Here is a 16,463-nt window from a genome sequence, read left to right as displayed (position 1 = left end):
TAATGAGTCAAAAGGGAACCCATCCTCATCTGGGTGACACAAGACCCCTCATGGACTGTCAAAAGCCTCTGGACTTCTGAAGACTGAAAGCATTTTACTCCACTAATAAAGTACAAGAATTTCCAGCAGAATAAATCCATTTAGTGCGTATTTTACACGTTCTTTCCGTTATACGCATTTTTATTGGACAAACAGTACCTATTTGTGGTCAGCAGGTGGCACTGTTGTCAGCATACAGCATTCGTTGGAAGAGATGGTGAGGTAATAATGATGGTGAGTCATGTGGCTATATGGTGCAAAAAAGTGCAACTGTGTAACTAGGGAAGTCATTTTATTTTTTTATTGAAATTTAATTGCAGTCCAAAACGATCTTCATGGGTTCAATGTGGTCCCACCACAGCCTCCAAGTGAAGTATTGATATATTTATTGGTCAAAGTCTCTGAATGTGCTGATTGATTTGGATCTTGGAGGTTGTTCTGTAAGAGAGAAATATTAGATTATAAAAAGCATGTTCAAGGATTTTAAATATATATACTGTATAAAAAATTTACTATATAAAGAAAATATATATTTAAAGCCCTGTGTTTACAATTTACACTTTAAGTAAAACAGAAACTACTCTAAATTACCTACCTGAGAGAACTATTTAGAATAAGCCAACAGTCACCTCTAAGCAATATTACAGAATAAACAATAATTGCTGTACAATATAACATTGTATGAGATGTCTCTTGATCCAACTGACATAAGCAGATAGTACACAAAGGTCAGGGTCCTACCTTACTAGAAGAGAATAAACTAGATTTGTAAAGTTCGTTGCAACAAACTTTGATGTTGGCTTTGATGGTGCAAGTATTCGCAAAGGATGGTGCTTTTTGGAGGGGAGTGGACATTAGGGTTAGTGTTACAGTTTGAGGCAAGTGGACAGAAAGATAGGGTGCAAAAACATTTGGAGGTAAGTGGAGACAAGCATGTGACATCATCCAAATACTCTTGAGGAAGTTCCCCTCATTGTGCTGAGTGTTTTGATATGTCACATGTCCATGTTGTGCTAATTTTTTATTTTTACGTGACATCACGTGACGTCATCAGAATACACGTGAGGAAGTTCCCCTCATTGATCTGAGTGTTTTGATATGTTACATATCCATGTTGTAAAAGGTTTTTTGATTTTGCATATATTTGGGGCAGGGCTACAGCACAACCGAAAGGCCAGTCGGTACACCAATTTAAACCTTTGTTCAGAGTATCACCCTAAAGGAGCTGGTCGAGTTTGGTGTAGATAGTTCGAAAGCTTGCCGAGTTATAAACCTCCAAAGTTTATAATGGGAGTCTATGGGGGAAAAAAGGCCATTTTGAGATCCAGTACCGGAAGTACCGGTACTCAAGATCACTTAGAAAAGTAATAGCTACAAACTTCAGACCAGCGTCTACAACATATCGGAATATGTGCATGGGGCTCGAAAGCCCTAGGAGGAGTTACTCTTGATATATTTTTGTCTAAGCTTAAATAGGAAAACATGAAAAAAAGAAAAGAAACTTTGTGTTGTTGAAAATGTATAAATAAATAAATAAATAAATAAATAAATAGACCAAAAAAAAGGAAAACAGAATGTTGGCTTCTACAAAGTCAACATAATTATTACAACACTGTATCAATAGGCAGCAGGCTGTATCTAAATAAATAAATAAGCATATTTACATTTCTTTTTTTATCAAGTGTTTGACTTTCAGAGTGAACCGTCTTCAAATAGTGAGCTATACAATCACCTGCATTTAATCAGAGGAGAAACACACATTAGTGATAGGCAGCAGTTTGGCATCTGAACGTTCTCACAAGGCTCTAAGGATGAGGATAAAGTTGATATGGTATAAAATTGTCATGTGTGCTGCCGTGACTCTTTATATAATCAATTACATGATGAGATTTACAGAATTATATAACAACAATGCAGACCAACGCAGCACACTGGACAGAGGACAGGACAAAAGACCATCTGTTGAAAAACTATGTGAGTATCCTAAATATGGATTAGCTGCTAAATCTGTATGATTATTTAAAGAAAAATAGTGTTGGTTGTTACATATATATATATATGTAACAACCAACACTATTTTTCTTTAAATAATATATTATATATAATATAATATATATATATATTAAAATGTGTAATTTATATATTACATTATATATATATATATATATAAATATATAATATAATATAGACTGTTTTAATCATAAAAACAAAAATATAGCCTGCTTTTATAATTTTTCCTTCTTTCTAGAAATAAATCTTATATTTTAGAGACACCACAGCCAACTACAGTACGTTAGCACCAGCATCTAAATAGAATACAGATTTCAGAAAATGTGTGGAGGATTGTTTTACACTATTGTTTTTTTGTCTTAAGGGTTGTTTGAAAAGAGAATGCTAAAGGACTTACACAAAACATCTGATCCATGATGTTCCACCGTTCTTAGGTTCGCATGTACATTCCGGGATACTTGCTGTCGTAAATAATCTCAATACAACTGTCTAAAATTAATAATAAAAATAAATAAATTAAATATAACATTTAGCTTATAATGTAATATATGATAAATGAAAAATACAGATCTAAGAGTCAGAATGAAATTACCCTGGAGGACCTCGTTTTGTTTGATACGTTTTCATAGACAATCGTGTCAGATATGCTGGTCTTGTTCTGTAATTAAAACAGACTTTACGTATAAATTCAGCTAAAACTAGTTATATAATTCACTCTTCTAAATATTTCATATTGAAAATCTCATATATTGTAATATCAAACGATAAGAATTTCTAATACTTATAAATTTACAATAAAGTTCATAATAATCTCTTACCTGATAAAAATGCAATGCTCTCTTAATGTTTAGAAGGAGATATAGAAGTTCTGTTCTGATGTTGGATTTCCAAAGACTTGAAGACATAACCAAATTTTCGGAAATTCTCCTTTTTTTTTTTACCTACATGTGGGGGTACGTGTCCGCTCAGGGGTGTGTGTGTGTGTGTGTGTGTGTGTGTGTGTGTGTGTGTGTGTGTGTGTGTGTGTGTGTGTGTGTGTGTGTGTGTGTGTGTGTGTGTGTGCGCGCGTGATGTTGTAGATAACATCATTGGCGAACGTTCATTCTGAGGGAGGGTGAGTTTTAAGTTCTTCTCCTAACACATTTAGGAATAAAGTCATACATATTGTAACGTGGTCGGAGTGTTAGGTTTGACCCGGAGAAAAACAAGGTGACTTAAAAAGGGAATAAACACTCGAGGCACACAGCAAGTTATCCCAAAAAAGCCTTTGTATTTGATCCTCTTCAGCAATCACATCCAGCATACACACATATAAACGGAGTAAAAACGAAGGAGAAACAAAACACTCGGTTCCCGTCACAAAACAAAAGAAAAACGTTGGTTTGCTCAACTAAGAAGGCAGAATAACAACACGTCTGAATACATTCAACTTCGCGCTAGCTCTGTCTGGCGCATGCGCACTCAGCTGTCTAAGTGCATACATCAGCAGAACTCTCCTAAAGGCACAGTAACACATAAACCTTTACAATATGACAGATCAATGTTATAACCTTTTATTAATTTCAACAACTAATTTCAAATAAATAAATAAATAAATAAATAAATAAATAAATAAATAAATAAATAAATAAATAAATAAACTGGTGTTAAACAATATGAAAGATGGTGTAGCGGGAGGGATCTCCACAAACCAAAACCCGGATCAAACATGTGAGTTATAAGTACTTCTCTCCTATCATTTAGAACTAAGACATACATATGTCAGATCAATGGTTTGACATTTCATTAATTTATTAATTCATTTTCTTTATTCTTCTCTTTTTCTTATTTCTTGTCAGGGCAATAAAACTGGGGTGGATGGGTGTGTGTGTGTGTGTGTGTGTGTGTGTGTGTGTGTGTGTGTGTGTGTGTGTGTGTGTGTGTGTGTGTGTGTGTGTGTGTGTGGTGTTGTAGATAACATCATTGGCTAACTCAAATAACTAATTTCAAATAAATGAATGAACGAATGAATGAATGAATGAATAAATAAATAAATAATCATAATTTTAAAAAAATCATAATTAAAAAAACTTTGACCTATTTTCTTATCGCTAATGACAGCTGTCATATCAGCTGATAAGATCTCATAGAAAAATATGGGCTCAAAACTGTCAAGTTAATGAAACCCGCCCCTTAATTCTCTCTAGCATCCATATAATACCAAAAAAGCAAACAAATGAATTGATATAATATGATAGTATTCTTTCAATAGTATACAGTTATATGTATATCCAATTATATTTACCTAAGTTCTTAATTTGCAGATGATAGGTTGATGTCCTTTGAAGGAAAACAAAATCGAATACAGAAGGTGCTGGAGGACATGCAAAACAACAGAGAAGAAAAGAAAAGTAGAGGGGATCATCAGTCCATGCTTTTCCCAGAATCTTCACTGTTTAAAAATTGGGGTCAAAATCTTTCCCATGATGAGCAGCATGAAGCGCAGGCTGGCTTTAACAAATATGGATACAACGTCTATCTGAGCGACCGACTACCAATTAACAGACAGCTACCAGACACCCGGGATCCCAGGTGACCTAGATTTCTTTTAATTAAAAAAAAGTAAGAAAATAAAACAATAAAATGTGGAAGGATGTAGCAGTAGTTCTTTCACTTCAACCTTAAAACACCATGCTGGATCATGGCAATGAAGGAAAACATCAGTATACCAATACATTCCATACAAATATGAATGTGCTTCAAACTATGTGCCAACAGTTTGGGGAAGAACAACATATGGGTGTGATTGTCAGGGGTGCACATACTTCAGGTCAAGTGTATGCAATACCATCCTGCTAATCAGAGCAGGAAGCAAGACAGGGCCAAGCTACTTTCAGGTGTGTGTGTGTGTGTGTGTGTGTGTGTGTGTGTGTGTGTGTGTGTGTGTGTGTGTGTGTGTGTGTGTGTGTGTGTGTGTTCGTATGATGATCTCCGTACGTTAATTACGTACTACTTCAGTTAATTAATCTGGCATCCTTCAACCTGTGTTATTGTATGTGTAATTTTTTTTACACTGAAATCAAAGAAAGTCTATACTGAAGAAAGCATTTAAAGTATCTATTCTATTCTATAAGTATCTGTTCTATTGAAAACCTATAAACACTTTGTGCACTTTCTTAATTGATCTGACCTTCTCAGTGCCATGGTAAACATCACGGCTGAACTGAATCAATAAAACTATGCCCTACTCACTTCCTCGTGCCGCTACAACACACCCTTTGACTTATCTATGGCTGATTTGTTGAGTACTTTAAGCTTGTTTATATATTTAACATTCATATTCCTTTGTTCTGGTTGTAAAAATAGAACACCCTTTTGTTGGTGCATTGAGCCTTTCGTGTGTTGTTTTCTCCTTGTGTAACTTTGTGCTTTTGATTTCTAACATGCAAATCAAATCTGTTTGCTCAGTTCCTTACATACAGCATTAGCAATTTACTCACTCAGAAACCTGGAAGAAACCTGCATCATGGTTTCTTCATAAGACCTCTGATTAAATGATTAAAGAGGCACGAGGAAGTTATGAATATATATGATTATAATATGTATATAACACATATATATATAGATATGAACAGGATGTGTGTGATTCATTTAATGTATACACACTCATGTTTGGTAAACACTTTATCCTTCTAAATCTTTCTATGGAAACACTGGAGAGGAGGCACGGAACAGGATGCTCTCTGGGATGCTCCAGGTGCCTTTTAATAAACATCTCAAATTTAAGAGTTTAAAAACATCTCGCACTTAAAGTGAACAACGTCCTCATTGATTTTATGTCAGTGAATTCATTTGTTTATACTGATTCTGCAGGGTACTGGTAAAAAGGGTTCAAATGCTGCAACGATGATGTTTGTATATTATTTATTGGTTGGATTTGAGACTTGTTTCTTGTGTTTAACATTAATTGTATATATTACTTTATTTATTTTTATCCTTATTTTTTCTTCTATTATTATTATAATTATTATTATTATTATTTTTATTATTATTATATTTCTTTCTTTTCTCTCTCTCTCTCTACTGTTTCTATATTTCTGTAAAGCTGCTTTGAGACAATGGGAATTGTTAAAAGAGCTATAAAAAACTGAATTGAATTGAACTGAACTGAATTGAATTGTGGGGGCACGGTGGCTTAGTGGTTAGCACGTTTGCCTCACACCTCCAGGGTTGGGGGTCGATTCCCGCCTCCGCCTTGTGTGTGTGGAGTTTGCAGGTTCTCCCCGTGCCCCATACTCCGGTTTCCTCCCCCAGTCCAAAGACATGAATGGTAGGTTGATTGGCATCTCTGGAAAATTCTCCGTAGTGTGTGTGTGTGTGTGTATGTGTCCTGCGATGGGTTGGCACTCCGTCCAGGGTGTATCCTGCCTTGATGCCCGATGACACCTGAGATAGGCACAGGCTCCCCGTGACCCGAGAAGTTCGGATAAGCAGTAGAAAATGAATGAATTGAATTGTTTGCTGTTAATCAATTTCTATGCAGTTTATTCCACCAAATCTAAGAATATATATAATGAACATTTTAAAATTTAGGAAATTTCTATTCCAGAAATCAATATGTTTGTCAATATGTACAATTATTATTGCGGATTGCCCGCTGTTACTGGTGATTGTGTTATTGACCGCCGCAGAACTCTGGTCAGGGAGTTTGAGTCATCAGATAGAGTTTAACCATTTATTGTGCAAGAATAACATTACACACAGGGTCATGTGTGCGAAGTAGTTTCTAGGAATGAAATAAAGAAACAACTGCTTAACACATAATAACCATAATATGACATGTCTAGCACAAACATTAGCCAACTGGTACAACAGACACTGTACAGAAGCATTAGTCTTAACTCTCAATAAATAACTGAGACCACATACTGCATAGGGCACTGAATTATTAAGAAACAGATGCTTGATACAATCAATAATAAACCATCACAGTAGTTACTGAACACCATTGTACAAATTTTACTGATGGAAAGAAACTAGTAGCATGTTTAGCCCGAGCAGCCATGCTAATGAGCAGCTATGCTAGCGGCTAACCCGGCTATATAACAGGTGCATCAAAACAGTTCAAATACAGAATATATATATTTAACTTCCTGTAGTCTTCTTTAACAATCTCTACGATTATAGAGGAACAGTGGAGCACACTTACAGCTTCACAAACTTTTTCCTGCGCTCTAACATGGCATCACCTGTAATGCATTGAGAGTACCACTGCGCAATTTGTGCACCGATGCCTACGCTCAGTGCACCCGTGTCTGAGAAGCCGCGCTCGAGATGCTGCGCATGCACGACCTGCGCCGAAAAGAAGAGAATTCACAACAATTATATTAAATTCCCATTGCGTATATTAACAGCGAGTGTGTGCATGTGACCTTTGCTCTAAATAACCGTGAATGCAGTTCTATTATTTTGTGTTTCTGTTCATTTTATTTTTCAGGTGTGCTACAAAGGTGTATCCTGAGCAGCTTCCGTCGCTCAGCGTGGTTCTCATCTACCTGAACGAGGCTCTGTCTGTTGTCAAGAGAGCCATACACAGTATCATCCACCGAACACCTGATCACCTGCTCAAGGAACTCATACTGGTGGATGATCACAGCACCAACGGTTCGTTAAGAAAACTCAACCTGTTTATCGGTTCTTATTCTACTTTTGTTATTCATGATTAACTATTGAGATAAAACAAATTAAATGCAGCTGAATCTTGGCAGTAGTGAGTTTTGCTCACCCAATTTTTCAAACTCAAATCAAAGTTAGATTTTTGTTTTAATTTAGCCAAAATGAACACAGAAAATTCCAGTATGATGATGTGTTGTGCAATGTGTTTTTAAGCCTATAAAGCAATACTAGTGTTGTCTGTGTCTCTGCTGCATTAGAAGATGTGCACTGTTTCTCCCAATAAAACAACTGCCCCAAAGGAAACCCAACTGTATCATAGCTGTAAACCCAACCCCAACTGTATCATAGCTGCCCCTGCACTCTGACCCCAACCTCCTCAGTTGGGGTACGTAAAGTAAAGAATTCCACTGTGCTGTAATACATGTGGTGATAATAAAGGCTTCTGTGCCCAGTTCTATTCTATTCTATTCTATTCTATTCTATTCTATTCTTTTATTTAGGGAACAAATATCCCAGGCTTTTGGATAAAAGCCAAAACAAATAGAAAGGCACATGGCACAAGACACAAAAACTGTCAGCTGAATTCTTAGTTCTGATTGCAATATAAATTGAGTCAGGACTCTGTTTGCTTTACGTGTGAGACGTTTGTTTTACTTTTTTTTGGATAAACATACACAGAATTTTAGTCGTTGAAGATAAGAAAATCAAACTGGTTTGATATCCAGTTTATCCGGTCTCGTATATTCAGAATAACAAAACAATTCTGACCCCATAGATATCAAGACAGAAACTTTCTGGCTTGATTTGGATTATGCTGCCCCGGTAAGCTATGTAAAAGACAAAAACACTCATGAAAAACTATAAATTCTTAAAGCAATGAGTGTCTACTCTAATATGAGATTCATATTAACCACCACTGTAGAGTGAAAAATTACAGTGTCACCACATTGCATCCCACTACCCCACTGTTGACTATTCTCTTGTGATGCCACACCATAGCATGTTTAAAACATTGGACACAAGATCAATACTGTTATGTCCTTTGACTGCATGCGGATATTAAGTGAGAAGGAATACATATGCTCTTTTTGAACAGAGGACCTAGGAGAAAGTCTTGATTTCTACGTTGCCACCACGCAGAAGCAACATCCTCAGCTGAAAATCCTCCGAGTGAGACACGATCGTCAGATGGGTCTCGCCCAAGCTCGCGTCTCTGGTTGGGCTGCTGCTAGTGCTGATGTGGTGGCTATTTTGGACATGCATATAGAGGTCAATGTGATGTGGTGAGTATCTCAAGTGAAGTATCTCAAGCGACGCATACTGCATGGCCAAAAAAAATGTCACACAATATTTCACTGGACCACATTTTCTCATTGGGGATAAAGTCTGGTGGCTAGTCCACGTGTGTAAAGGACAGCTCATGCTGCCAGAGCCAGTCTTTCACAATTTGAGCCTCATGTATCCTGTTATTGTCATCTTGGATTATGCCCATGCTATCAGGGAAGAAAAATACATTAATGGAAATACCTGGTCATTCAGTACTTAGGTCTTCAGCTCATCTCATTTTTTTGGTGCATAACAATTACCATAAATCAAGCTAATGTAGTAGATTACAAAAATGATTATGAAAAGAAATCTGTCATTCAAGATTTTATCACTTAACTTTTGTTTTATAACATCTAATTTTCTTAGCTTGTGAATTCAAGAACAAACAAACAAACAAACAATCAAACAAGCAAATAAATAAATGAATAAATAGATAGATAAATAAGCAAGATAGATAGATAAATAGATAGATAGATAGATAGATAGATAGATAGATAGATAGATAGATAGATAGATAGATAGATAGATAGATAGATAGATAAGTAAATAAAGGGGGGAAAATGATTACGAAAAAAATCTGGCCCTATTGAAGATTTTATCACTTACCTTCACTCAGAGAGATTGAATAATATTTGCAGCATCGTGCCATGATTCTATTTGTGCTTATGTTCCATTTGTCTTCTACTGCAGCAGTGAGAATTTTGTTGGAAAGTAGAAAAGTGTGCATAGCATATAAAAATTCAGTTCTGACTTTTACACAGTCAGAATCTGACCATCCGCCCATATTATTTTGATTATTGCATTAATATTGCATCTGTTTTTAACACGTGCCTGTGTTCTTATTTTTGTTTCCATGTCACCAGGGCAGAGCCGCTGCTAGCACAGATCAAGGCGGACAGAACGGTCATCGTCTCTCCTGTGTTTGACAAAGTCAGTTATGACAACCTTGAAGTAGTTCTGTACCAAACTTATGCTCATGGCTTTGACTGGGCCCTGTGGTGTACGTACGTGTTTTTCAGCCCTGAATGGTACAAACACAACGATGGCTCAACTCCTGGAAAGTGAGTAGATTGAAACGGCATTGAGACGCCGATATAAATACAACATATATTTTTTCCCGACAGTTAAAAAAGATTATATAAACGTCTCTTTACAAAGCAAATTTCAGCATGACATCAATTACATTTTTTCCACACAGCACAGTATTTTTTTAGATGAGTATGTAAACGGTCCTGCCATGTCATCCGTTGCTATAGCGACGATAACTAAAAACACGACGACTAAAAAGTACGGCATGAAGTTTGCAGTCAGGTGTTTTGTCAGTGTTCCTCTTGCAATAATTCAGAAAATAATGCACCAATCAAAATGGAGATTTCAGCATTGTTATGTTCTTCATTTATCCAGGTCTCCTTCTGTAATGGGAATTCTGGCTGCAGACAGAGCTTTTCTGGGAGAAATCGGCAGCCTGGATGCAGGGATGGAGGTTTACGGTGGAGAAAACGTAGAGCTTGGTATTCGAGTGAGATCTGTTGTTGTTGTTGTTGTTGTTGTTGTTGTTGTTGTTGTTGTTATGTCTGTATGTGTATGTACATAATTCAGCTGTGAAGCAACAGCTGATCTGGGTTCATGGTCAGGTGCAGACTTGGGAAGTAACGGAGTAAAAATACTTCATTACTGTCAATGGCGAAAGTTTGATTTTGACATTGGTGGGGAAATAATTTATTTGACATTGGTGGGGACATAATTTATTTGACATTGGTGGGGACAACATTCCCCGTATTTTGTGCATAAAATTGTTGTTATAAGAATACATTCTTACTCACATACCAGTATCCTGCATAATCACGTTGCATATTGCTTCATACAACGGAATATAGCTGCAGCCGACCTCAACACATTAGCGAGAAAAACAAAGCCAATCAAACAGCGACGTGGGTTAGAGAGGCAGGACTCAAAAAAGGCAAAGGCCAATCCTTTTAGAGAGGTGAGTTACAGAGGTGGGATTCATTGCAGGAGGTAAATCTGTTAACCGTTTGTGTTCCACAAGTTGCGCTATTTTTTTTTACAGAATTTTCATCTTATTTAATGATTCCTGGATAAATGTTAAATGAAATAAGTAAAAAAGCACAAGACACAGACAGATATCAGTGGTTATGTATAAATATATAGGCTTGGTCGAATTATTGCTAGGGATAATTGAGTGTTCCCTGGCTATTGGTAGGGACATGTCGTTGTCCCCACCAATGTCAAATAAATTATGTCCACACAATGTCAAAATCAAACTTTCGCCATTGACTACAACGCACGTGTGTAAAAGCAAAGTAAAAAAAAATCGCTCTTGGATCAAACTGATAAATAATTTTCTTTCCCATCGACGACATTTTAACGTATTTTTTATTGTTTATTTATGAAAGTAAAAATTATATTTATAGTTTTAGGGTGGCTGAGATTACAGACAGGGGGCTGAAGCCACCCTAAAAAAGGGCTAGAACCGCCCCTGGTTGACACAATTCACAACGCATTCGCCAGGAATCCTTTTTGACGCCGATTATCACAAACATCTCCCTCATATATGGCCATGTGTGATCAGGAATGTCCTCGTTGTTAGTTATTTTAACATCGGTGACTCCCTCTGAATTAACATTAGCCATTCCTTTTGTAGGCGTGCTGCTCATTGTTAGCTCCGCTATCCTTAGTCTATGTCTGATAGCCAGTAAATAATACAGTACACCAGTCACATGGGGAAAAAGCCACACAATGATAGGATGATAGGCTGGAAACAGCGCTCAATGAGAAGAAATAATACTAAAAGTAACGAGTCCGTTTTGAAAATGTAAGAAGTAAAAAGTACAGATATTTGTGTAAAAATGTAATGAGTAAAAGTAAAAAGTTGTCCGAAAAATAAATAGTGGAATAAAGTACTGATACCAGAAAAATGTACTTAAGTACAGTAAGTTAGCGTTTATCTATAACGTTAATCGGCGGAAAGATGGCAACCAAAAGCAGTGAAATAAATTTCACTATTCTTATTACCAGAGTTGTCATATAATATATAATATAGAACTCTTCTTGTTTTAAATTCTCACTGAGGGTTAAGCCCCCCTACAGATGAAATCCTAGAACCGCCCCTGGTGTCAACCCAAAAAACCCGAAGTGCTTAATTTAATTAACATTAATTTTGTCATTTGTAAAACATCACAATAATTTTGAGTTGTTTTCAAGGACAGCTGGAATCTCCCTACAGTTTGGTATATGGCCTTGGTGATACACGTGGTATACATTATATTTCCAAAAGTATTGGCTAACCTGACCTTTCCTGCTATATGTGGTTGTTTCCTGATCTCATCCCTACTGAACACCTTTGGGATGAATGTGAACACTGACTCCACCCTACCTCACCTACATCAGTGCCTGCCTTTCGTAGCTATCTTGTGGCTGATGAACACAAATATCCATCAGCACACTCCAAAATTCTATATACATATACATACACACACACACACACACACACATATATATATATATATATATATATATATATATATATATATAAACATGACGTCCAGTTACCAGCATGACATTAAACAGGTAGTAGTAACGGCGACTTTTTACTTAAGTACATGTCAGAGCCCATACTTCTTTACTTTAACTTGAGTAATAGTGTAGTCACTACTTCTACTTTTACTGGAGTCTTTTAAAAAATGAGTATCTGTACTTCTACTTGAGTAAAGGATGTGTGTACTTTTGCCACCTCTGGTCAGGTGTGGACGTGTGGTGGGAGCATCAAGGTCGTGCCGTGCTCCAAGATTGCCCACATAGAGAGAGCTCACAAGCCGTACGCACCCGATCTGAGCAAGTACATGATGAGAAATGCTCTGCGTGTGGCTGACATCTGGATGGATGAGTACAAATATCATGTTCATATAGCCTGGAACCTTCCCTTAAAAGTGAGTACACTGGGATAGTTATTACTGGTAATATATATGTCATTGATACTCTATAATAATAATAATAATATCAATAATAATCTGCACATAATCAATAGGTGGCATACCAAAGCAGAGTAAATGTGAACACCAAAAATTAGAATTTAAAGTTTTATTTCTCTTATACCGCAACAATTTACAATTGTTCAATTTATTAAAGGCTGACACATCATACTTTTTGTCCATTTACTGTTACATTTCATGTCGCAGAATATCCACTAAAAAAACAGGTTAGTTCCTGTTCTCACTTACGCTACAGCAGCTGTAAACATTTGTTTGTTTGAAACTGGACACTGGATAAAACTGGATATAAATGTTTTAGAATGAGAACATTAACAGATAAACCTGCGACATATCCTGTGGGACGGTTAGGCTTGGATAGAGGACACGAGGTTAGAACTACTATTATAATTATTATTTAAAGCAAACTTTTTTGGAATACATTATATATTCAAACTGAAAGAAGTCTGGAGTTTAGCTAAAATGTAAATTAAAGAAGTTAAATATAAAGTTTGTCTGTATAAGAAATATAATATAAACAAAACTGGACTAATATTAAATCTAACATTACACCATTTAAAAATCAACTTAAGCGTTATATTGAGGTCTTAAAAGAAAATAAGAAATAATAATTTTTAAAAAAGGATGTATAGGAAACGTTTGGTAAGTTATAGCCTATATAGTTTTTTTCTTTCGATGTTGTGATGAATGTAAGTGTTAACAGTTGAATATAATGTAATCCTCTATATATTTATTTTCCTGTTATGCAATTAATAAATAAAAAAGTTAACTGTAAAAAATATTAAGCAGTTAGTTTGTTGCTCAGTTTTATGGTGGTCACTGGTAGGTGGTACAATTTGGGAAGAATTTGAAACACTTGTACAAAATAAACTTTCAGCATGTCAGATTGTCGATTATACATAATACTGTTATAATACATCTTACAGGATCATGGCATTGATATCGGGGACACTTCAGAAAGAAAAAAACTCAGAAAGAAACTTGGATGTAAACCATTCAAGTGGTACATGGAGAACGTCTATCCTAGTCTAGACCTCTGGATCGACATTTTGGGCTACGGAGGAGTGAGTATTCTCTTTCTAAAAATGTTCTAATATTATAATATCAGCTTTAACAGTTTAAACAACCTCAGGATTCAGCTTTAATGGAAAAAAACGTAGATAATGTCACATAGACGTGTGTAATACAAGTAAGTTTTAAGTCTTCCTCTAAGTTGACTCAGTGATTCAGCAACTAGTTGAATAATTAGAGAAAACAGACATAAAATCCAATCACAATTCAATCAATACACAAACAATTTCCCTTTCCTTGTTCAAGCTTTTTCATCATATCGTCAATTTATTACAGTAAATATCATTTATACTTTTGGGTATAAAATTATTATTAAATGACGGACCATTTTTGTTCTTTTCAGTATTTCACATATCTTAAAACTTAAACTAGTAAAATCTTATCTTTTAAATAATAAATGTTTTTATTTATTTACACAGTGCACACTTTTTTACTATCATGAATTAAAAAAAATCAGCATTTTCAAATTTAATAGATTAATTAATTTTAAAAACCTAACACAAACCTGAAATAGTAAATAAGAATATATATATATATATATATATATATATATATATATATATATATATATATATATATATATATATATATATATGATTTTTTTTAAATAATCTTTTCCCATGACTCCCGATTTAGAGCTTGAATGGTGTGTCAAGTGTCTGTGTGTGTGTGTGTGTGTGTGTGTGTGTGTGTGTGTGTGTGTGTGTGTGTGTGTGTGTGTGTGTGTGTGTGTGTGTGTGTGTGAATGCTCTTTTATATATTTGCCCTTCTCCCATGACATGCTCTCTGAGTTCTCTGTTCTTCTCAATTGAACATGATTAATTGATGACATATTAAAATATTTGAGGTTGTATGACTTCACATTTTAAAGTCAGTGCTGCAATGAGCACATAACAGGAGGGTTAAGAAAACTTTTCAAACTTAGATTCAAAGCTTAACAACGTTGCGTGTAAGTGGTTGAAATTCACCCAAGAACTTTTTAATCTTAACTTTTTCTCCTTAAAGCTACAAAATTTAGATTCACAGATGTGTTTGGATCAAGGTCCTGTCCCGGGTCATACTCCTATAGCGTATACATGCCACAATTACAAACCTCAGGTAACCTTTAACAACAGCTGCTCTAATTCATCATCTGTCACTCTGCATACATATCACTGCCATACTGTACATGCATTGATCTTGTTGTTTGTTTGTTGCTTTCACAGCACGCAGCTTACAAAAAAAGTGGCGAGTTTTATATTGGTGAGATCAATTCAAATAAAATCACTGAAAGCAGTTGTCTGGCAGATCCTGGAACAGGGAATGTCCCTGGCTTGTATAAATGCAAAGAGGCCTTGATGAGGAACATGAGCATTTACTGGGATTTTAAGCAGGTGCTGTAAATCATATTGCAATGTAATAATCCTGTGATGAGACTTCTCAGACCGTGTGCTCATCATGGTTGTGTTGTCTGCAGGGTGGTGAATTGCACAACCGAAAGACAAACAGATGTTTGGAAATCCACCATCACACTCTTGTTATTCAGAACTGCTCAGGACAACGATGGAGCATAAAACATGTCATCAAACCCTTCTGATGGTTCTCTTGTCTTTTACAGTCAGTTTTACAGTGTTCATGATGTGCGGATGTAAACATACAAGAATCCTGAACAGAGGATATGAATAATTCTTCTTTCCGGTTTTTCTGAATGATTTATCAGATGTTCTTACAACAAGAAATGTCTTGTTTATTAATGAAGTATATAAATGTCTTGTTTATTAATGAATTATAAGGATGTAATCTGAGGATTGAACTTGCCAGTGATTACATGCCATAATCTATTAAAGAGCAACATCTCGTGTTTTTCTTTTTACCTTGTATAATTTCTTTTAATGTTGTAAAACAGTTCCTCAAGCAACAAAAAACAAATAAACAAACAAACAAATAGTTCTTCTGTCACCAGCATCTGTCTTTTTTCCTTTCTTTCTCTTAAAGTGAAAAAGATATATAGAAAATAATGTTAAATACAATCTTTAAGCACAGACTCTATAACGTTATAGCTTTACTTGACCCTGCTGACACTGGAGACTCCTTCCATAAATGTTAAATGAATGTCTTCCCAGAGGAAAAATCCATCACATGGACAATTTTCCTTCTGTAGTAAAAGTATGTTTGTAAATCTGTTTCTATCAGAGATTATGTTAACTAGCCGTTAATCATTTACTCTAGAAATGATTAGATAGCATTTTTAGAACAAGCAAAGCTCAAGAGTGATTGGATAATGTCGTTAATTATTAGAATACAAATAAGAAAAAAAAAACTATCCAATGAGATTAAACTCTTTTGTTTTATAACATCTCATTTTCTTGTCAATTC

The 16,463-nt window shown here is 35.5% G+C and overlaps 1 protein-coding gene and 1 long non-coding RNA gene across 2 annotated transcripts; one reads left to right on the top strand and one right to left on the bottom strand.

Moving 5' to 3' along the window:
• Nucleotides 1-3,557, bottom strand: LOC113635764. Its single transcript, XR_003438902.2, has 5 exons — nt 2,868-3,557; nt 2,642-2,707; nt 2,447-2,538; nt 1,704-1,771; nt 1-477 (listed from the first exon to the last, which is right to left on the bottom strand). It is a non-coding gene; the product is annotated as an uncharacterized LOC113635764 (long non-coding RNA).
• Nucleotides 3,558-4,339: 782 nt separating this feature from the next.
• Nucleotides 4,340-16,034, top strand: LOC113635758 (probable polypeptide N-acetylgalactosaminyltransferase 8). The gene is made up of 10 exons (XM_047802238.1): nt 4,340-4,620; nt 7,526-7,692; nt 8,801-8,987; nt 9,894-10,091; nt 10,435-10,549; nt 12,792-12,977; nt 13,964-14,101; nt 15,114-15,206; nt 15,314-15,481; nt 15,565-16,034. The coding sequence occupies exons 1-10, from the start codon at nt 4,364-4,366 to the stop codon at nt 15,682-15,684; spliced, it is 1,629 nt and encodes a 542-aa protein (XP_047658194.1). The 5' UTR covers nt 4,340-4,363; the 3' UTR covers nt 15,685-16,034.
• The last annotated feature ends 429 nt before the right edge of the window (nt 16,035-16,463 follow it).

The sequence above is a fragment of the Tachysurus fulvidraco genome, chromosome 17, assembly GCF_022655615.1.
Source record: "Tachysurus fulvidraco isolate hzauxx_2018 chromosome 17, HZAU_PFXX_2.0, whole genome shotgun sequence".
In the NCBI taxonomy this organism is placed as follows: Eukaryota; Metazoa; Chordata; class Actinopteri; order Siluriformes; family Bagridae; genus Tachysurus; species Tachysurus fulvidraco.
Note: the sequence above shows the minus strand (reverse complement) of the source record. Positions and strands in the feature narration are given on the sequence as shown.

Bases quoted from the DNA above. Each gene is read 5' to 3' on its own strand.
- LOC113635758 (XM_047802238.1), top strand. From the start codon at position 4,364: ATGTCCTTTGAAGGAAAACAAAATCGAATACAGAAGGTGCTGGAGGAC. The intron at 12,978-13,963 runs GTGAGTACACTG...TACATCTTACAG, and splicing joins CCTGGAACCTTCCCTTAAAA to GATCATGGCATTGATATCGG. The intron at 15,482-15,564 runs GTGCTGTAAATC...TGTTGTCTGCAG, and splicing joins TTTACTGGGATTTTAAGCAG to GGTGGTGAATTGCACAACCG.